The 23939-nt window shown below is 36.4% G+C and overlaps 1 protein-coding gene across 4 annotated transcripts in view; it reads left to right on the top strand.

The window, feature by feature from the left end:
• Positions 1-1335: 1335 nt before the first annotated feature.
• LOC107659094 (E3 ubiquitin-protein ligase ZNRF2-like) overlaps positions 1336-23939 on the top strand; it is a 72921-nt gene continuing 50317 nt past the window's right edge. For all 4 annotated transcript variants that reach the window (XM_016447924.1, XM_016447923.1, XM_016447921.1 and 1 more), the window contains exon 1: positions 1336-1908. In XM_016447924.1, coding sequence (XP_016303410.1) covers positions 1548-1908 — 361 coding nt within the window. In that variant the 5' untranslated portion in view covers positions 1336-1547. The remainder of the gene's footprint in view (positions 1909-23939) is intronic.

The raw sequence follows: 23939 nt of genomic DNA, 5'->3' as shown, positions 1-23939 counted from the left end.
GCAGAACGACAGAATGGAAAAGTTGAAGGTTCACGGTTTTTATTTCACGTGCTCGATGAGTGTTGTGTGTTTTCAGTAAGTTTCTTTGTGCAGGAAACAATAATAAGACAACAGATGCACCGATGGATAAACAGTACAGCTGTTGTGATCATGACTGGCTTCAAATGAAATGAGAGATACATGCATCTGTGTTTTACATTTACATTTGTCTATAAAACCTGGTCTTATATCTGGCAGATTATTAATAATCTGATTCTGAAAGTCACGTTATTTTCACACACAACAGTTGCCAATTCAGAAATCTGTGTCGATGTACTTAATCTGCAGATTTCTCTCCTGATTCACACCAGAACACCTTTTTCACTGGAGGAAGCGTTATTATGGATTATGAACTCGTGTTTGAGTTAAAAACGTCTTAATGCTGGATTTGTTTCAGCTTTTGTCTTCTCCAGATGTTAACTGATGGACTGGAGTGCTGTGGATTACTTGTGGATTATTGTGATGTTTTTATCAGCTCTCATTCTGACGGCACCCATTCACTGCAGAGCATCCATTGCTGAGACACTGATGCAGTGCTTTAATTTTTGGGTGAACAATTCCTTTAAGGTTCCTGGTCTTATTGTGAATACTTCATCAATGCATGCCATGTCTTTGTAATCTCTCAACAGAATGCAATCACTTTGTCAGATGATGGGAAGAAACTATTGTATATCTCTATCTTACTGAGCCAACAAACCTTTTTCAAAAATGTAAAAAAAAAATTAAAAAAAGTTTTAAAGTCATATCTCAGTAATCTCAAACAAGCAAAACATTTATAATTTACGTTATTTTTATTTTATTATGTGTATTGGTAATAGTGTTGGTAATACAGTCATAAAATTGGGTTTTAAACGGAAATAACGAGACAAATGCAAGTGTCAAATGTAAGTGTCTCATAAGCCACAACAACAAAAGCAGACAAGCACGCAGCCAGGGTTTATTTCCCGGGGTTATGACGTCACCGGCAAGCCCCGCCCCCGACTCGCTTTCGCACTCTGCACGTACGGCAGTTAAACACGTTGAGTTCCAGTGTTGCCAGGTCCGCGGTTTTCCCGCTGAACTGGGATACTTTAACACTGTTTCTGCGGGTTGTTTTTCATGTCCGCGGGTTGAAGCGACCCTAATAACATGAATGCGAATTTTACCAGGGGAACCCCGCCAAAAAAAACGTGTATTTTACCCGCCGGAACGAGATTTGTTCCGGTTAAACCCCCCCCCACTCCAGGAGCAATTGGGCGGGTTTTGTTGTGAAAACCTGGCAACCCTGGTAATAACCGCCCGCCGTGGGCACAGCAGCAGTCAGTGCGCGGTTTACGAGGAGAGCGTCGCGTCAGAGCTTCACTTTTCCGCGCCGACGGCGATTTAAATTTTAAACCCCCTCGCAAAAAGATTCGCTGACGCGCGCGTGACGTCAGATGTAACGGGCGACGCTTCCCGTTCGCTGTCAGTGTGCGTGTGTTTGATTGTTTGTCCTTAATCGTTAAACTCGGAGGGAAGTGTAGGTTGGCATGGGGGCCAAACAGAGCAGTCCCGCTGCCGACGGGCGCACGCGAGCGTACTCGGGCTCGGATCTCCCGTCGAGTAACGGCGGCGGCGGCGGCAGGACGGCGGCTGTGGCGATGCGGTATCACGCACACGGCGCCTCAGGTGCTACATCTTCATCGTCGTCAGCGGCGGCCGCCGCGCACTTTACCGGCTCCAGGCGACCACAGTCGAGCATTACTATACCGAACTCGGTAGCGTACAGTTCTCAGGAGTCCGGTTACAGCACACCGGAGGAGAACGGCGGGGAGAGAGAGCGGTCCGCCGGCGCTCCGAGACTGTTGATCGGATCGTTGCCGGCTCACCTGTCGCCTCATCTCTTCGGAGGTAAGAGTTTGATCAGTTACAGGTTCTAGTCCACCCGAGCAACAACTAGTTTCAGTGTTAAACCAGATCTGTACCCGCCTGTTATGATAAAACTACCCAGTCACAGTGTACTAACTCTCATTGGTAACTTAGTTGATGTGTCACCTACCCATGTAAATATGCATTCACTTTTTAATGTTCATATCAATGCGCATGTTTATGTAAATATGTGTATATATAAGTTTGAGAGATTAAAGGGGTTAAATGTCAAGCTCACACTTGTTATTTGTCAACTACTCATCTTATGATAGTTAATGGATCAACCCTTGTGAAGTTTGAACCTTCAGTGTTCTAGTTTAGAGGAAAACTTGACTAATAGTTTTCTAGTTACAGGTTCTAGCAACAACCTGTTTTAGTGCCTTTAACCAGCTCGTTAAAACAGTTCTATAGGCTTAGGCTACCCACCTGTTATGATAAACTTACCCATACACACTGCACAAACTGTCATTGGTAGTTGATGTGTGTTAACTACCCATATAAATATGCAATTCACATTTTTATGTTAATATCAATGCAAATGTTTATTAACATAAAAATACACACACACACTCTCTCTCTCACACACACTCACACTCTAATGTGAAGTTTTAAACCGCCTGCACAATGGATTGCTCTACCCTCTCTCTCTCTCTCACACACACACACACACACACACACACACACACGTCAATCTCCTGTTTGTCAAGTACCCATCTTATGTCATGATCAAGGTTACAGTGGTGATAGTTAATGGATCAACCCTTGTGGAGTTTGAACCTTCAACCTTCTAGTTTACAGCAAGCGGTTTTTAGTTACAGGTTCTAGCAACAACCTGTTTTAGTGTCTTTAACCATTTGGTTAAACCAGATCTGTACCCACCTGTTATGATAAACTGACCCATGCACAATGTACTGTCATTGGTAGTTGATATGTGTGAACTACCCATATAAATATGCAAGAAAGCCTGTTATATCATGGCCTTGAAATTTCACATCAACACTTTAATGTTAATATCAATGCAAATGTTTATGTAAATGTGTATATATATATATATATATATAAGTTTGAGAGGTTAAAGGGGTTACGTGTCAAGCTCACACTTGTTATTTGTCAACTACTCATCTTATGATAGTTAATGGATCAACCCTTGTGAAGTTTGAACCTTCAGTGTTTTAGTTTAGAGGAAAACTTGACTATTAGTTTTCTAGTTACAGGTTCTAGTCCACCTAAGCAACTACCAATTTCAGTGTCTTTAACCAGCTGGTTAAACCAGATCTATACCCACCTGTTATGATAAACGGATTCATACAGTGTAATTGGTTGTTGATATGATATATTTAACCTGTGTTAATTCTTGAGTAATTATATGGGTAGTTGACGCATATCATGCCCATAAAGTTTCACATCAACATTTTTATATTAATATGAATGCAAATGTGTATATTGAAGTTTGAGAGGTTAAGTAGGTTGAATGTCAATCTCATGTTTATGTTTGTTATTTGTAAACTACCCATTTATGTCATGTTCAAGGTCTCAGTGGTAATAGTTAAAGAATCAACGCTTGTGTAGTTTGAACTTTCAACCTTTTAATTTAGTGGAAAGTGACTAAAAGTTTTCTAGTTACAGGTTCTAGTTAGTCCACCTGAGTATCAACCAACAACCAATTTCAGTGTCATTAACCAGCTGGTTAAACCAGATCGATAGGCTACCTACCTACCTATTCTGATAAACTGACCTGTACACAGGTTGTTGTTTTTGATTTTCTTATCCAGTTTTAACACTTGTATATTTATATGGGTAGTTGACGCATATCGTGCCCATGAAGTTTCACATCAACATTTTATATTAATATCAATGCAAATATATAAGTGAATGTGTATATATAGGTTTGAGAGGTGTTAAGGTTAAGTGTCAAACTCTTGTTTTTTATTTGTCAACTACCCATATGCCTGATAGTTAATGGATCAATGCTTATGGAGTTTGAACCTTCAACCTTCTTTAGTTACAGCCCAGATCTTTAACCACTAGATCACACCACCACCTATTAGGTTAAACCGACCAAACTAGTGGTTTGTTTTTACCCAGTGGAGAAAGATGTTTTGGTTTATTACAGTTGAAGCAATCTGGTGACCTTCAACCTTTTAGTTACCATCCCAGTGTCCGGTTGCATAATAAATAACCAAGGTAGACATCTAATTTTTTTTCTTTATAACTGGTCTTAACATTCAGTTACATAAACATGTAGATTGGCCTTATTTGAATCCGAAAAGTAAAGATCACACCTTGACTAACTGCTAGTTGGTCAGACTAGTTCCTAAAGCATAGTGGCTGGGTTTATGCAACTGGTCGCAGATTTTTAACCACTAGGTCACATCACCGCTTATTAGGTTAAACCGACCAAATTAGAGGTTTGTTTCCAGCAGTGGAGAAAGAACATGTTTTGGTTTATTATGGGTTGAAGTGATCTGGTGGGTTTGTAGAAGGATGTGATGAACCCTGGAAGATCTTTTCTAAACTGGTGCAGTTTTGTGCAGGTGGTTTTTTTTACAAATGCATGTGAACATGCTGGTGCAGCAGTGGTGAGAGACTGCATTGTGTTCTGAGGAACCATGCGGTTTGGGAGTTCTCTGATCAGGTGTAGAGATGCATGTGAGAGAGGATTATTTCCGAGTAGTTCAGTCATCATGTGGGTCTTTTTGTTGTTGTTTTTCTGAGAACCTGCTCAGTAATCTGATGTTTCATAAACACGGGTGTCATGTGGTTTAACTGGCTGAATCTCAGGAAACCTGTCAAGAACAGGTTCTGGTCACATTTCACCTCAAAACCAGAAGAGAGAAAGAAGAAATAAGAAAATGATGCCTATTTTTAGGACCATTGCATTTTCCTTTGCGTTGTGCACATTTGACACACCATTCTCATTACTGTCGAGCAAAGTTGTTAATTATTTGTTGTACTGCTTTAAAGGAATAGTTCTCCCAAAATGTACATTTGCTGAAAATGTATGCACCCTCAGGCCATGCAATATATAGATGGGTTTGTTTCTTCATCAGATTTGGAGAAATGTAGCATTGCATCAGTGTCTCAGCAATGGATGCTCTGCAGTGAATGGGTGCCGTCAGAATAAGAGTCCATGGGATTACACAGATGCCAGTTACATTACATTTTTATTCATGCAATTGGCAGATGCTTTGCATTTATGCATTCCTACAATTCATGCATTCATACAGTTTGATCAGTTCATGCATTACCTGGCAATCAAACCCATGACCTTGGCGTTGCTAGCGGCATGCTCTACTGTTTGAGCTGCAGGAAGGCTATAGCCAAAAGTAAATAATTGTCATAAAATAGACTTTAATTTCTTTAAGTATACATTATTTTTCTCTTATGTTGGGGTGAAATATGGGCTGTACATGTTTTCATGTGAATAACCGCTGATGTTTAGTGTAATTTTGGCTGTTCGTTGTTTCTTACACACTGAGTCTGAAATATTCAAAGGCAGGTGAAGCTGTTCGTTTCTGAGACAGAATTTCCCCAGCCGTTGTGGCCTGGATTGAACTTTAATTCTGTAACAGGCTCTCGCTGGTGATTTGAAGTTAATCTTTAAACGCTGTTGAAATGGCTAAGTATGATTTTAACCGACTGTGGATGAGATCAAGAAGGGAGTTTTTAAAGGGAAATGAGACTTAAGTTCACTTTCAATTATGGAAACGCACAGGGGAATCTTGCCTTTTACAGACTCTCTGTATGAGCAGTTTGCATCAAACCTGGAGGCAAAATCATGCAAAATTTAGCATGGTCATAATAGGCATTTATCAGTAGTGTTTGCTAAGGCAGTTATCACTAGTACTAGTGCTCTGAGAAATGTAATGAAACCTCTAAATCTAAGTATTAAAGTTCAGTGTGCTTTATCCTGCAGTGTGCTTCATCTCTTCAGATCATGTCTACACCACTATTTGAACATCATTTTTTAATTGCTGTGACTTTACAGTGTGAAAAGAATATTTTAAAATGAGAACTGTATAGAAATACCAGTGTAGTTCTGTCAGTGTTGATCAATGTGAAATTGACATTGAAAGAGATCTTGCTGTTGTGACACAAGAATGGAAACACTCTTAATGAGTCGATATCAGAGAGGAGTATCAGTTGTAGTGAATGCATTTCATTTCTAAAGATTTTAATCATGTGCATGCACAACTAGTAAACACAAATGAAAACTGAATTTGCAGTTTAATTTTTGAATGCAATATGATTCAGTGTGATTGTGGTGCAGTCTTGATTTAGTTCCTCTTGATTAGTTTCACGTTGCACATGCATGTTAATTTGTTCTCAGTGAATTCTGCAGAGATGTTATGTGACCGTCTGTCTGCAACACGAGTCCAGGAAAGTGTGGCTTACTTATGTACTGTAAACTTGCACAGTGCCAGTTGTATTTTCAGGAATAATGTTGAATTACTGGATTAAAATACTTGACATATGGACAGAGAGATTATGAGGTTAAGGAGTTGACCATTTCTGTAAATTGCATTGCAGTAAAATTTTTCAACTGTATGTATGGGAGAAATATATATATTTTTGGTAAATATCTATCTATAGCCTTCAAAGATTTCCAGACTATATTTGTAATGCATTGTGTGCTTGCATTGTACCAAAAACTTTCAAGTCAACCGTGCACAGATGAATTAAGCACAATAAGTGCAGAAACTTTTATTAAGACTATTAAATAAGGTTAGTTTTAACTTTGTTGTCTAAATGATCTCTTCATGTTATACAAATCTGTTGACAGAAATATAGAACAGTCCCTAACCACAAACCACCAATGAAAGCAGATCCAGCAGCTCGGTTCAGCATCGCTGTGCTTTCAGAAACACGTCCTCTCGGTCATGCATGAGCTCAGGCCGCCGGAGCCCGTGATCCATGTTCATGCTGTCCACAGTTAGTAAAACACACACATAAACACAAACACGGAGAGCGAGCCGAGCCGTGTGTACATTAAACACAGCGCTTTCCTCCCGCTTCACTCTCGCGTTAAATGAAAGCCAGGAAGTGTTTGTTGTGGCTGCCCTTTGCTCTCTGCATTTCTCTGACTTGACTTTGACTCAACAGGCTTTGTGTGGCTCCCTTTACCGGAACGGCTTCTCCCACAAGCTGGTGAATGATTGCTGCTGTTGTGTTTTTGAGGGTGGCAGCACATGCTGGCATATTTACAGCAGCTGAGATCTGTTAGGGCTTCCACGACTACTCATTTTACTAGCTGACTAATCGTCGATCAATATTTACTTAATGCAAATGACTCGCTATGCACTGCACTGCATCAGCGTTCTCGTCCAGATCTGTTCTGATGGACAGTGTGAGACTCCACACGACTGAGATGTGGTTAAAGCGTGCATGTCTCCATTGCATGGTCTTGTTTCTGAATTTCATCTGAATTCAGACCATCGCAGATGTCCAAAGCACCAGCGCAGTCACTTATGACATGCTGTTTGAATGCAGCTTTGTGTAAGTTAATGTCGTTATTATTGCATGAGTGGATATAGATAATTAATATTTTAGTACTGTGATTGTCTGATACCAATCTGATAAGTATAACTTAATAAATAATTTTGACACTCCCAAGGCAATGCATGCAAACTGTTTTTATGAGTGTACAGTATAAGAGATCTTGTTATTAGACTAGAAAAATATAAAGACCGCCTGTGGTGAAATCAAGTTTTTTAATGTTGTAATCTGGTGTTTTTACAAGACAAACCATGTGCACAATCATCAGGCATTGCTGAGGATTTTCTCCTTAGTTTCTTTTTTTCCTAAAACCAAAAACATGGGTTGAAAATGGGTTGAACCCTCGAAAAACATGTAACCAATCCGGTCAACTTGAGGGGCGGGGCTTTGCATATCATTAGCTCTCTGAGATGTTGAATCTGTTTATGTAACATTAGCAACACATTATCAGCTGTTTGATAATATATCAAGCCAAAGGCTAATGATATCAATGACATTACATGTCTGACGTTGTAGAGAGCGATACAGAAAATGCATTACCATTCTGATACATGGACTTGTATAAATCGCTCATCTTCTTCATAATCAGTTTCTGGTTCAAACCTACAGTGTATGGCTGAATTAATACAATATTGCCACTTGCCATTGCCAAAAAAAAAATGTTAATCATATTATGCGTTCATAACCTGCCCTGTCTCCTATGAGAATGTCCATTACACTTCCGCATTCAGTTCTGTACATAAGAAACCCAGAAAAACATTTCTACAGATGAAACCTGAAGCTAATAAACACACGATTACGACAGTATATGTGATTTTCATGAGATTCTGCCCATTTTCATAACAAAACAGGGCGTTTACATAAGAAAATCTAAGCAGGTGTAGCGATTAGCTTGATATAAGATGCAAATAACATATTTCAGCAACATTATATGGTCAAAACACACATTAGATTGCAATCGACAGTTATTACAAACACTCGATGGTGGTTTTCGGTCGTGTAGTGTGGACTGAGATCTTTTCTGAAACGCCAGTATGGACTAGGGCTGTCAAAATGGCTGAAAAACTAAATTCGAATTTTGTACTTAAATATGATCAAAATTCGAATTCTTATTAGAATTTAAAATGCATAATTTCAGTTAGGGTGAAGAAAAGCTTTTGGCTTCTCTTCTGAGGCCACAAGAGGGCGCATCGAGCAAAATATTACTAATGCACGTTTATAAGTTTTAAAAAGTAAAAAAAAAATATATATATATAGTTTATGGGAGCCTGTTTCCTCCATGGAGTAAAAACTGTGGCTTTTTACCTCAAAATTTCTGCCTGTTTTTCTAAATGGAAAAAAGTGAGAATTATGAGTATATATCTCGCAATTGTTTTTTTTTTTTTCCAGCCAAACAATAAAAAATCAAAAAGATAATTGCGATTTCACATCTCATAATTCTGACTTTTCTTCTCAGATTTGCACGTTTATCTCACAATTGATAAAAAAAATAACGTGATTGCAACTTTTTCTCGCAATTCTGAGAAAGAAGAATTGCTAGAAAAAGTTGCAATTACGTTATTATTTATTTATTTATTTATTTTATCCGGTGGCAAAATCGTACTATAAAGATCAAAATAAAAGTTCCTAAAAGAATCCATAAAATGCAATGGGTCCAATGTTGCTTGGACCCCAACATTTTTCAACATTTCATAGAAAGTAAATTATACATGTTTATAAGGAAAAAGTAGAAGAAAAAGAAAGTCATAAAATTGGAACGACATGTGGGTGGGTTAATTGACAATTAAAATTTTTGGGTGTATACTATCACTTTTGATCTCATAATTGCAATTATCTTGCAATTCTTCTTATGCAATTTATTATTATTGTAAAATTTATTAAAACACACAAAGTTAAAGATCTTCACTACATCCCGTCAAAATAAAAGTTTGGTCTAACTTGAAGAAATTGACAGAAATATTACTATTGCACCATAGAATTGCAAGATATAAACTCGGAATTCTGACTTTTTCTAACAATTATGAGTTTATATCTCGCAAATTTTTTTCGTTTCTGCCACAGAATAAAAAAACGAAGGGAACACTTTAGAATAAGGAACACATATTCACTATTAACTAAGAGTTTTCCCTGAATAAACTCCTAATTTGCTGCTTACTAATAGTAGGGTTGGGTCCCGAACTCTGTACTTTTAAGGGTACCGAATTGAGTCGGTACTACCGAGTACCGATTCACGTTAAATCAATCTGTGCCAAATTTCGGTACCTGAGAACGCATCTGGGCGCATACGCTACAGATAGAGAGAGAAACCCTGTGACGTGACCCCTGCAACTCGTTCAAACAACACACGGGGCAAGCCGAAATGTTCTGAAGTGTGGTTACATTTCTAGGGCCATATGGTTTCTGCGAAAACGCGGACGGGATCGTGGAGTCCATTCATAAAAACGTAATTTACTCTATAGCGCGGAATGCCACGGAATTCGTCAATTTTGGACGAATAAATCAAAAGTAGGACTGCCACTTAATTCGAATCGCAATATGAACTAGTGTCTGTGACTATTAAAATGCGAAAAGATGGTTTAAATATGAATCCTGCATGTTCCGCTTGCCTCTGTATGTATGAATGGCGGAAACGCGGTTTTGTTTACTAAACAAATACTGAAGCACGTGTGACGCTTGCGGTGATTTCCGGCCTCTGCGTCTTACTATATGACGGCATGAACACAAAAACTTAATCTCCAAGCTGCTGTGAGAGTCACTTCGCGAGAATTTTACCGTTTTATTTGTTTCTGAACTTCATCTGAATTCATTTGAGAAAACTAGCATCATCACACTGTATACACACCGAAACCTCATGGCAACCTGTCAAAATAAAAGTACGGTTTAACATGTAACAGAAATATATTACTCTTGTATTACTTTTGTACAGTATAATGTACATCTTTAAATATTCAATTTTCTATCAAATTTAAAGAAAACGATTAAATGATAAAAATTACAACCAGATTAATCACTTAATTATAGAAAAAAATTATAAAATTATTAGCCTATTAAAAAATGTTTTAAAGGAATATTTACACAATCTTTCTTCCATGTATTAATGTCAACAGTAAACCTCAGTTTGTTTGCCAAAAAATAAAAGGGTTTAATTTTCATTTTATTTAAAATAAATGTTTAATGCCTTAATTTGATTTTCAGAAAAATTAAAAAAATAATTTCTGGGAAAAAAAAAAAGTTTGAAGGGCCCTATTGTTCAAAATGTTGAAATTGAGACTTTTAAACTTATTTTTTCACTGAAATAAATGTTTTTGTAATTACACAGAAAGTAAAGTACCGAAAAAAGGTACCGTTGGGTACTGGCACTGAAATTCAGGTACTGATACCGGTTAAAATGTGAATGGTACCCAACCCTAACGAATAGTTAGTAGTTGTTAAGTTTTGGTATGGGGATCTAGAATATGCTCATGCAGAATACGGCATTTATATGTGCTTTATAAGTACTAATAAACAGCCAATATGCTAGTAATATGCATGCTAATAAGCAACTAATTAATAGTGAGAATTGGTCCTTAAAATAAGGTGTTACCAAAACTAATAAGATATTTGCGAATTCATATCTCGCAATTCTGACTTTTCTTTGTATCTCGCAATTTTGACACTTATTTTTCAATTCTTCTTTCTCAGATTTGTGAGAGGGGGAAAAAGTCTGGATTGTCAGAGAAAAAGTTGCAATTACGTTATTTATTTTTTTTGTTTGGATACCAACATTTTTCAAAATATAGAAAGAAAGTCAAACCAGTTTGGAAGAAAACAAAGTAGAAGAAAAAGAAAGTGATATGGGTTTGGAACGACATGAGACAAAATTTACATTTTTGGGTGCACTGTCACTTTAACACATTCATTTTAACACCTACATTAACAGGTGATGCCATTCACACATAGCAGAAGCAGCATATAGAGTTTCAGCCTATTTTTCTGCATGCTGAATATGCAAAATACCTAATGTGCAAATATATCTAATGCTGTATAAGCAGTGTAGCACAATCTCTATTTATTAACTCATTTTTACCATCACACTTTGTATACCATTATCCTAATCCGTCCTTCTCAGCAGCCGGTGAAGTTTCGGAGTCCGCAGGTCATGGTTCATTTCGCACGCCGTAGATTCAGTTTGACCGGGTCGTGGAGAAGATCTCACACGGATGAGATGTTTTATGAAGTGTATGTGGTCGATCCAGGAATCGATAGTCAATGTCCCACCGCGCTGCTGTGTCCCGAGCGTTTGACATGGACATCGATCCTGTCAGACTGCGCCTCTAACAGACAGCCTTAATTCAGACGGACGGAATCATTCAAGGCCTTCACATGTTGCTACACAGCGAGTGGCGATTGAGAGACGCATATGAGCTCCTCAAACGAACAGCATTTGCTGTTTGACCTGAGCTGATCGCTGACGTCCACTTCTTCATGTGTTTCCACCCTCGTCGTCTTCTGAAAGTTCTTCTGTAAGGTTTCTGGAGTGAATCTCACAAGTCCAGGTTACATTTCTCACCAAAATCAAAAGGGAGGAAAAAAAGAAATTTATATAAAGACCATAAAGATATATTTACATTGTGAGGTTATTTTAAGGAGTTTCTCACTGTATTATCGCACAGCTCTATACATACATATATATATATATATTAGTGGTAGACCGATATATCGACAAGGCCGATATTTGGCATTTTTCAAATATCTTCATCAATAAGTTTTTCTGCCTGGCCGATGTGTTCGAGGCGGGACTTTTATTTTGACGGCGCTGAGAACAGCAGCGCCTGAGAACACAGTGCTCACATTCTCCCTCTTCATTGTTTGTTGTCATCGTTTAACAGTTCTGCCTAATACAGATAGAAGTCTGTCTAATAATCAGATAGAACTGTTGAACAAATGAATTAAAAGGTATACAAAAAGTATTATAACGATTGCTTTTATATAATTAGTAACAGAAAGGCAGACATAATACTTTCTCGTTTGCCTTCAGCATTCAGCAAATACGCATATCATTTAAACAAACCTTTAAATGATTAATGAACATTTAATTTCACAAACCTTGCAGACTTAGTCGAATCCAGCTGTGAGATCTTGTGAAGTGTGCATTTGTATCCTGCATGATTGCGTGTGCTCTGCGTGACAGTCGATCCATTGAGTCCGGACAGGAGGAGAGTTCAGCTTCACTGGAGATGCGTGATCAACTTTAAACTCGTTATTTCAAACTATGCTGATTTATGCATTTGCGCACTGTCATATTCATGTCATTTTTACTGCGTGCTGCATGTAAAATGAGTGTTACCTTGGCTTTAGTTGAAAAAATATGATTCCCAAAGCACACAAACTTCCCAGATTACCGAGTGCCCTGTTGGTTACAGTGTTTACTTTCTTTTTGTTTTTATATTTTTTGAAATATTTCTTTATTTCTGAAAAATACTGTAATAGAATTATAGAATCAGGAAGTTGTCATCTAAAGTATAAGTATGTTTATTTTACACATTTATTTTTAATATAATTCATTTTCAAATTATTTCAAGTTTCTCAAACATTAATTAAAATAAATAAAAATTATAATAAAAAATATATATATATACTTATACTACTCTCTAAGATATCGGCATCGGCTGTCAAAAAAACAATATCGGTCGACCACTAAAATATATATATGTGTGTGTGTTGGATATATATTATTATCCACATTTATTTGCAAAGAGATCTATACTATATAGCAAATCTCAACCTGATTTATTTATTAACTTTATTTGCATACTTCTGCAAATATTATTTCCAGTGCACTCACTTAAAGTGATTATATGCTATATAGCAAATCTCAGCTGCTTGGTTGCTTGTATCGTTGCGAAATGTAAACTATAAACTATATTATCGTCCAGCTCTGATCTGAAATATGTCTAAGGCATGAAGATATTAAGATATTATCAACATTAATATCATGATTTTCTGTAAAGCTGCTTTGAAACGTGTGTTGTGAAAATAAATTTGACTTGATTACTGTAATGTATCTGGATGTTTTACTTTTTATGTTACATTTTGGTAACTCTTATTATTCTCGATAGTAATTCTGGATACATTTTCATTGCAGTTGCTTTATTGGTCCAAAAAATTTTTGTTGTTTTTTTTTTTAAAATCAGCAGTTAGCAAATTAAAGGTGATAGAACAACACGCTAACCTGATGTACAAATATTTTGCAAAGGCTTTTTTTTTTTTTTTTGATATCTTTTTAATACAGTGCAAGTTTCCTTGGATACAAAAGCATCTGCCCAACGCATAAATGCAAATGTAATTGTTAATTTGAGAATGTGCTTTTTTTTTTTTTTTGGTAAAATATAATCTCTTATTATTTTCTTTCGATTTTGGGGTGAAATGTGACCCAAAAATTTTGAATGTTGAGATGCATATCTAATTTAGTCACAAGGCTTAGCATTATCACCAAGCTCTAGCACTGCTTCATATTCAGCCACAGATTCTCGTCACAGGCTTGTTTTAACATGTGCTGATCGCTTGGCATCTCTTGCCGAGGCATGACTGACTCCATGCTCTCCTGAAGTATTTGCAGAGTTGAAAGCTTGGAAAGTTTTGAAGAAACTGCTCACAGATGAAGGTCTTTTGAGACTCTTGTACATATGGAATCATATATTAGATGCTTTATTCAGGGCAGGCAGGCTGAAAATGTGAAGCATCATGATATGATATTCTCGAGGAAAAAGTCAATGAGCCATGCTTTCTCTAGACTAATATTGCTTGTCAGCATTTGTAAAGCTCTGAGCCCAAGGTTTAAGTCTGACTAGGATTAAAGGATTGGTTTTTCCAAAAATAAAAACTGCCATTATTTATTCACCCTCATGTCATTTTTCCACTCTTCTTTATTAAATTGCATGTTAAAAAGTCCTGCAGAAAATCATTGTGGTTGTGGAGTTGAACCACCTTGAGAGACTTACATGACAGAAGGGATGAATGAGCAGCCGGTTCCCTCTGGGCATAAACGGGAAGAGGACTCATCATTATCAGATGCAGAACAGACAGTATGGATCTGTTTATTCTCAAGAGGAGACGGTCATGGAAATGTAGCTATATGCATGCATTTCTGCTATGGATATATGAGGCCTCGCAATTTTTCCATGTAGTGCTGGGCGGTATGACCAAAAATTTATATCACGGTATTTTTCAAAATTATACCAGTTTCACGGTACATGACGGTATATTTTTTCCATGCATGACCGGGTGTTTACCATATTTTCTACTGATTGAGAGGAAATACTGCAGTATACTGACTTAGAATGCCCTATTTTACTGTCATGATGAGTGAATATAGTCAAAAAATACCAATTCATATCATAACAAAAATAAACACCGGTATTCGGTATGAACCGGTATACCGCCCAGCACTAGGAGGAAGCGTTATTATGGACTCGTATTTTAGTTAAAAAACCCAGCACTAATTCCATGACCTCTAGACACTGATATTTTTTATAAATAACTAGTCACTAGTGAAAATCGTTACAAGTTTTTTTTTATGGACAGGCAAATAAAGTAGCTGGAGTATCTGTGCATGAATGTGCATGAGATTTGTTGATTATAATTAGAGTTTCACCTTTTCTACAGCGGATCAGTTCTAGATGAAGCACCGGCATGGTGTTCGTGCAGAGTTGGTAATAGTGAGTTAAAAGATCCAAATCATGCATTTGAATCGAATTAGATTTCCTGAAACAAGGACATTTTTGTGTTTAGCCAGCTGTTACCTGAATGATTGTGCTTATATACTCACGATTTCAAGGTGTGGCAAAGAAAGGATTCCTGTTTTCGTCTGATCTGCTGTAACTCCCAGTTTTAGAAAATCAAATTAAATGTGACTCTTTTTTTTTTTTTTTTTGTAGTTGCAGATGCTACTCAGACCCTTTATCCTTTTAAAGGAGTAGTTCACCCAAAAATGAAAATTTGCTGAAAATATCCTCACCCTCGGGCCATCCAAAATACAGATGAGCTTGTTTCTTCATCAGATTTGGAGAAATTTAGCATTGCATCAGTGTCTCAGCAATGGATGCTCTGCAGTGAATGGGTGCCGTCAGAATGAGAGTCCAAACAGCTGATAAAAACATCACAATAATCCACAAGTAATCCACACCACTCCAGTCCATCAGTTAACATCTGGAGAAGACAAAGGGTGAAACAAATCCATCATTAATCCATAATAACGGTTCCTGCAGTGAAAAAGTGCATCTCCTGTTGTCTCTCACATCAACATCCAGCTCTCCTGATTCAGACCAGACCACTTTTTTACTGGAGGAAGCGTTATGGATTATGGACTCGTATTTTAGTTAAAACGTCTTAATGATGGATTTGTTTCAGTTTTTGTCTTCTCCAGATGTTAACTGATGGACTGGAGTGCTGTGGATTATTGTGATGTTTTTATCAGCTGTTTGGACTCTCATTCTGACGGCACCCATTCACTGCAGAGCATCCATTGCTGAGACACTGATGCAATGCTACATTTCTCCAAATCTGATGAAGAAACAAACTCCTGCACATCTTGAATGGCCTGAAGGTGAGGACGTTATCAGCAAATTTTAAATTTTTGGTTATGAACTATTCCTTTAAGCACACTACTCAAATAGGGAACTAATCGTCATAGCAAAAGTCGATTTTCAGAAATGAAAATGCTGGCAAAGACTTCCAGCTTTAAATAGACTTGTCATTTACAGGAAGAGCTGCTCATGATCCGTTTCAACATTCATTTTTTTTATGACTGTATCTTTTGTAACGCACCACATTGGGTTCTTGCACAGTGTCTATTATTCTTATAAAGATTGTTTGATTTGCTCCTCCACAGGCCTTTACGGTGTTGAAATCCTCAGTTAAATGGTTAGATAATCGCTATTGAGTGGGGCTGTCAGTCATGAATGCATGAGCGGTTAGATCATCTCAGCAGCATAAAAGCAGGAATGTAATATTATTACAGGAATGTAATCTTATAAGTCGTGTGATTATTTCTGCAAGAAGACGACCGGTACACGGCACTGTACTCCATTTACATGTCTCATACACACATACAACCTTTAAATCATTTACATTTTCACTTATGCATTTGGCAGATGCTTTTATCTAAAGCGACTTGCATTGTATCCAAAGACTGCATTTTATCACTTCATGCATTTCTTCGGAATCAAACCCATGACCTTGGCATTGCATGCAACGTTTCATCTACAGATTTACAGGATATTATTTGTCGTAGTATTTTCTGTATGCCGTAATGATGCAAAATTAACTATGTACGCTCTGATAACAAATGGGATGTTTAAAGTCTCTATACTGCTTATTTCAGCAAATTTAGTAGGTCGTCCATGTATTCTGTGAATGCAGAAAATTTGCATTATATGTGCAATATGCCTATGTCGTTAGGCTTGCTGCGATAGACGGTGTTTTAGGTTATACCGGTGTTAAGCCGCAACACCGGTTACGTCATTTGCCTACCGTGGCACCGCCATTTGATTTTTTTGTCTTTTTGATTTTTTTATAGTAACAAAAATCATTTAGCCTTGTTCAGTTAGAGGACAGACACTTTTAAAAACTAAACGCTCAATGCAGCGTGCCGAAGCGTACGCGTGAACAACAGTGAACCACGGAGCAGGAGTCAGATTTGATTTATCACGTGAGTAGAGTGAGTCGAGCTTACTGACAAGACTGAGGTGAGAAAGACAAGACGATGGCAGAAGATTGTTTAGAAAGGAAATGCAAAGGCACCTCTTTGGCAATATTTTAGATTTTGCAAAGCCTATAGACGGGAATTTTTTTTTAAACATTCGTTTCTTATTTATTTGGTTCCACAGTGTTTGCTGATTTTCAGTTTTATATACCTATTTAAACATTGTGTAGCCTAAGTAATTTGTTATTTTATTAGGCCTATATGGTGTATTTTTATTCGTTTTGTTGATAAAAGTTCTGAGTTTGACGTTGTTGTTGCTTGAATTGAATCAATGCCGAATTGCCGCTAATTGTGAAAGTAAAACGTGCACGGCACTTTTTCAAGCTATTTGAAAGCCAAGAAATCCGAGGATTGTGATTTTAAAACGTAAGACTACCCAGATTTGAAGACTACGGTAAGATTTAACTTCTACTGTTAATAAGATTTTGGTAGGCTACTATTAGATGGATAGCCTAAATGTCCTAATTCAGATGGGCTACCTGTTTTTTTTAATTTTTTTTATGGTATATCAAAAAGTGTATATTTTTTTTAAATGTGATTTGTTGGTACATTTTACCAGTTTTTACCATACTTTCAAAACAAAAATTAAAATAGGAAAAATATGCAATATGAAAATAATTGAAGACAAAATGTGTTTTACTGAGAAAAAACAAGATTTGTTTTTTAAAAAGCCTTTTTCCAAAAGGTACATCTGGAAAAAGGGGGGTCGTCTTATAATCAGGGTCGTCTTATATTCAGGCCAATATGGTAAAACGCGCACGGCACTTTTACAAGCCATTTGAAAGCGAAGAAAAGAGGGAAACTCAAACGAACTAACAAATTGCACCCCATTGGTTGGATTTGTACCTTTCAGATGAAGTAAGAGTGATATTTTGGCTGCATGAGTGAAGTGAACAGAATGTTCTTAATGCAGATTGTGCCTTCAGATGTGCAGCGTGCAGACAGGCTCATGTCGTCTAGTTAATTGAGCACTTAGAGGAAGCAAGTGTCCCGTCTCCCTCGCTGACTGCATATGGCACATTAGATGGCATCGTCAGTCAATTCGCTGTTTCCCGCTGGTTTGGGTTTATGACAGGTTCGCTGCACTCGAGCGCCTCCTGATTGCTGAATAATCAGCATCTCATCTGCATCTGTGTTCACGAGATCCTTGAGCTCAGGTGAAGTGCTAGTGGTTATTAAAAATCAGGTTTATCGCTGATAGAGTTGGTTCATTTGATTGAGATTGAAAACATATGTTTACCTGAGCAGGTCAAGTAAAGTTGTCCTGTCCGAATTGGGTTTGATTTCAGTCTGATTTCAGAATGAGCGACTCTAAATGTTGCTTTAAAAAGCAAACTGAAGTTGGTTGGTTTTCCGTGCTGCTGATTACATAGTGTCTTCCTGTCTAAGCTATAAACAGGAACTGCCAATAACTAACCTGCTGTCTGTCAGGTCATTTGAATAGCTGTTACTGTTGCCATTTCTATATTCACAGAATACAAAGTGTGTATTCATATGTGTCTAGTACTAGGCAATATAGCATAAAAAATGGTTTATATATATATATATAGCATAAACATATATATATATAATTAATATATATAATTAATTGTTATATTTATTTGGTAGTAATCAGTATTTAGTGGCCAAATAACAGCTGATTAATCTGACTGTTACTAATATGGAAAGATACACACCATTCAGAAATTTGTGGTCAGAGATTTTTTTTAAAGAAATTAAGGATGCATTAAATTGATCAAAAGTGACAGTCAAAATATGTATACATTTTCAAAAGATTTCCATTTCAAATAAATGCTGTTCTTTTGAAATTTCTATTCATCTGTGAATCCTGAAAAATAAAATGTCTCACGGTTTCCACAAAAATATGATGCAGCACAACTGCTTTCAACACTGATAATAATCAGAAATATTTCTCGAGCAGCAGCATATTAGAATGATTTCTGAAGATCATGTGACACTGAAGACTGGAGTAATGATGCTGAAAATTTAGCTTTGATCACAGAAATAAATTATATTTGAACAGATATTCACATAGAAGACAGCTATTCTAAATTGTAATAATATTTCACAATTTTTACTGTATTTTTGATAAAAACAAAATGCAGTCCTGGTGAGCAGAAGAGACTTCTTTCAGAAACATTTTTAAAAATCTTGCAGACCCCAAAATTTTGAACGCTAGTTTAATTTATCTTTTTTTTCTGCCTTGTTGCATTGTGTATAGTTAGGAAACTGGGTAAAAGTTCACTAAATGTTCTACATTGATCTGAATGTGTGAAACCTTCACGTGTGTGTGTGTGTGTGTGTGTGTGTGTGTGTGTGTGAGAGAGTAACACCTTCCTCGCCTTCATTCGACCCTATGAGCTGACGTTGTGTCACCTTGTCAACTTGTTGCATGTTTACGATCATTTACAGTAGGACGCCGCTGACCTTTTTATACTAAACACCCGTTTTATTCTCCGTCCATCTGCTCGACAGCGCTGACAGCGCTGACAGCTTTGTGAATTATAAATGTCTCCTCGGGACCCTCGCTCCATCAATAGCACTCACCTTCAGACATGCCGCTGATGCACACGCGTGTTTCTCTGCACACTTCACCACGTGTTGTTTTATTTCTTTCTGGCAATGAAAGTGTAAAATATCTCTCAGCTCAGAATTAACAATTCGAGCTCATTGTATTGTAGACGAGCTCCATGAGGCTGTTTCTGTGCCGAAATCCAGTTTCCAGAGGGACTATAGAGCACAATCCAGATTAAACGCTCCCAGAAAACCTTCACACGTGTGTATGTGGCATGTAAATTGTCACCTTGTTTTCTTGTCACCTTGTCAAAATGTTGCATTTAGCAGCAGCTGTCAGCTCACTTTATTTGGGCCCAGTGGTGTAATGTAACAAAGTAATAATACTTTACTTACAGTACAGTATTTTTTTTAGGAGAATCTGTATTTACTTGAGTTTTAATATTTCTGTCAACTTTCACTTTTACTCCACTATAATTGTTACTCCTCTATTGATAGCCTATACGCAACTACCACTTTCAAGGTCCAGAAAGGTATAAAGACATCAATAAAGTATGTGACTCCATAAAACAATAAAACATCAATTTTAAGAAGTGATGCAAATTATTTGTGTGGAAGGAAACAAAACAAAACAAAACAAAACAAATTATGTCTTTTTTTCTCACAATATGTAGATCTCAGACACATTCACAATGCATACATGTTGAGTTGGCATGAGAGCAGATTTTCTGAAAAAGGGACACTGTATGCAAGCCTCATGTATTAAAGGTCCTGTTTTTTTGTATGTTTTTTTTGCAATTGTGCTCACATTGGTGCCTTTTTAAAAATGGTGTCAACACAACACGCAAGCACTGTGGTTCTCTCGTGAACATGTGCAGGATCTATGCTAAAGTGAAAATGTTTTGTGAACAAAGCATTCATGTTGCTTCTTAAAATTGATGTTAGGCCACTGGAGTCACATACTTTAATGATGTCTTTATACCTTTCTGGACCTTGAAAATGGTAGTTGCGTAGGCTGTCAATGGAGGGACAGAAAACACCTAGATTTCATTAAATGATCTTCATTTGTTTTCCAAAAATGAACGAAAGTTTTACAGGTTTGGAACAACATGAGGGTGAGTTATTAATTAACAGAATTTTCTTATAATATTTTTGGTGAACTCTGTCTTTAAGTTAGATTACTAACCTGTAATTCATGCTAAATTATTTAAGTGTTAAACTTCAATTGGCATGATTCTGCAACAACGCTTTCTTGTACAGCATTTAAAAATATGGAACAAAGATTTGTTCACTCATGCTCACTCACATTTCAATGTGAAACTAAGAAAACTATACAATTTGAAGTAGGAGCATGTGAGACGCAGGGCTCCAAGTGTTTGTGCACTCTTAGTACACCTCTCACCATGTGCCAGTTTGAGGAAACTACTGAACACAGCCTCCAGGGTTTTTTTTCCCCTTTATCTGCATGTTTAGTCCAATTTCCATTTTGAGATTTGAAAAAAAGCTCAAATATTACATGGATTTGAGTTATTTTAATACTTAAACTAAATGGAAATGAAATATTATATATATTGAATTTATAAATGTGTATGTACATATACAGTTCCGTGAGTAATGGCGCCTGCTCTTGCACTGTTTTCGCGCCGATAAGCGACCAAGGTTCTCGCTCCCACAATGCAAAGCGTAATTAAAAAATACGGGAAAACACATGTAAAAACCAAAAATGGAAAAATTACTTTAAATATTACGGTATATTGTACTGTATATTGACAGTTTTTTCTTACGGTGTATATCACACTAAGAGTGGCGTTTTTTTTTGTCCAGATATCAGCTTGATAACAAATGTAATATTGATTTTATACAAGTTAGTATTAAGTTAGGCTACTTAGATGTTAGATGCCTGTTTTTGCTGTATTTTGCCAATAAAAATAGTTCCAAATATCACTGTTTTCCGCCTCTGAGTGACACACAGGACGGTGTTTCCTTATTGAATAATAATAATAATATATTTAAAATGTAATATTATAAATCTATAATATTTATAATAATAATAATATTTTAATATATGTAAATTTACACATGGATATACACGCATATATATATATATATCTGTGTGCATGTGTGTATATATATATATAGACATTTTACATTTAATATAATTAAATTGTATGTACCTTTCATATGTAATTATTAAATGTAATGTGTAAATGTGAAAATTATTACACTTTATGTATTTTTTATTAATTACAGTTATTAGAATTATGATTTATTTGTCATTTAAGATAAATTGCAAAGCTAGAAAGCAGCAGTTTTGCATCCATATCAGCTGGTTGGTGTTTCTGAGCCGATGACCGTCGTGTCTCAGATCAGCTCTCTTTACACTCATCCATGATCAGTTTCCTCACTGTGCGTTAAAAGGGAAATTGCAGGCCTAACCCTGAGGTATTGTTGTCTTTGTCTAGCCAGCGTTCTGCTGCCTGTGCGCTTGTCATTGTCTCAGCGCTTTAATTTTAGCCCGGTTACGTCAGTCGCGCGCACACGGAGAGCGAGGATGAGAAACCGGCTGCTGTCACAGACAGAGATGATGTGCGATTAAATCTGTAATAAAGACACCTGACGCTGCCAAGATATCACGCTTTAGCCTCAGATCATGAACTCTTCGCTGTCAGCTCATGTAGTGTATTGTATTTACTGTGATAAAGCAGTTTCTTTTCTGTTTTTGAAAATAAATTCTTGTTTCTCAGTTCCGTCCTGAATGAAAAACTGACGGATGCTTAGGAAACATTGATCTGTTTGTTTGAGCATCACAACATTGACTCGACCAATGGGGTGAGTTTGGAGGCAGGGCTATCTATATGACCAACCAATCACAGATGCGGAGAGTGTTTGGGGAATCAGTCATTATTTTGGCAGTTGCATGTGTCTTAAAGTTCCCAGTTCCTGATTTCATGCCTCAAGAAGAACAAAGCAGAAGTACATTTCCTCTTTCTCCGCGATGTTTGTTGGTCTCTCAGTAGGTTTATTTTGGCAGTCCTCCCCACCTGAGACCGTTTCAATTACATCTGATTTCCAGGTACACTGCAAATGAACGCAGATGAGGTTCGGTCTTAGAAGAGAAATAGCTAATAAACCCTCATATCGCTTTAATATATGATCACAAAACTTTGGCCAACTTTTGCTGCCCTCTAAAACCTGGATAAAAAAAATTGCATTTTAATTCATAATTTTTATGTAATTAAAAAATGTAGATACATTTTAATTCATCTAATTAAAACATGCAACCCTAGTATTTATGCACAGATATTTAATGTCATTTTCAACTTTTGTCTTAACATAACTTCTTTATTTAGCAGGCTTAATCATGAATATGACTTTTTTTGCAGATGAAGTTATTGATGCAGGAAAGAAGACAATACAGATCTTTAATATGCATGAGTGCGAACACCTGTAGTCAATGTGAAGCTTGTTGATCATGCCAGTAAAGTTAATTTGAGTCTCTTTGAATGCCATGAAAGCGAGCGTATGTGTTGTAAGCCACATAAAGAAATTATGACGAAGAAAACTTCAAATTTTGATGTAATCTTGAAGTTTTCTTCCAGAATATATCCTGTGTTTGAGTGCTGATGACGGATTACAGGTGATAATGTAGTAAATAATGTTCAGTTTCTTGCACAGACTGATCATTTCGCTTCATAAGATCTCAATATATCATCAGGAGTCATAGGGATTAATTTTGTGTATATACATACAATTTATGTATATATGGGCAAAATTTAGAATAATTAAAAAAAAATGGTCTCTCTTTCAGTTCATGAGTGTGAATTTCTAATCAATTAACCACAACACACAAGGTGTTTAAATGCAATTCGAATTTGAATGACAAAAATAAATTTAAGTCAAATTTCAATTCGAGTTTTAATTTATTTTATTTTATTTTATTAAATATATTACATTTATTTTAAATATATTTATCAGTATAATTCCATTAATTTAATGCAATATTTCGTATAATCTATTATATATTCTTTAAATGTATCAAAAACCTTTTAAATATTTATATTAATATAATAAATTATACATATTTTTACAATTATGTAATATTTTAAAATATAAATATTTTGTATAATTATATAATAATTAATGCTATTATTTGTTGCATATAATTCATGAAATATAATGTAATATAGATTAGAGCCCGACCGATATATCGTTTTGCCGATATTATCGGCCGATATGAGCCTGTCGCCGATATATCGGTATC

This window comes from Sinocyclocheilus anshuiensis, unplaced genomic scaffold (genome assembly GCF_001515605.1).
Source record: "Sinocyclocheilus anshuiensis isolate Anshui unplaced genomic scaffold, SAMN03320099.WGS_v1.1 scaffold411, whole genome shotgun sequence".
NCBI classification, from domain to species: domain Eukaryota; kingdom Metazoa; phylum Chordata; class Actinopteri; order Cypriniformes; family Cyprinidae; genus Sinocyclocheilus; species Sinocyclocheilus anshuiensis.
The sequence above is the reverse complement of the archived record's forward strand: the minus strand, read 5'-3'. Positions and strand labels throughout refer to the sequence as shown.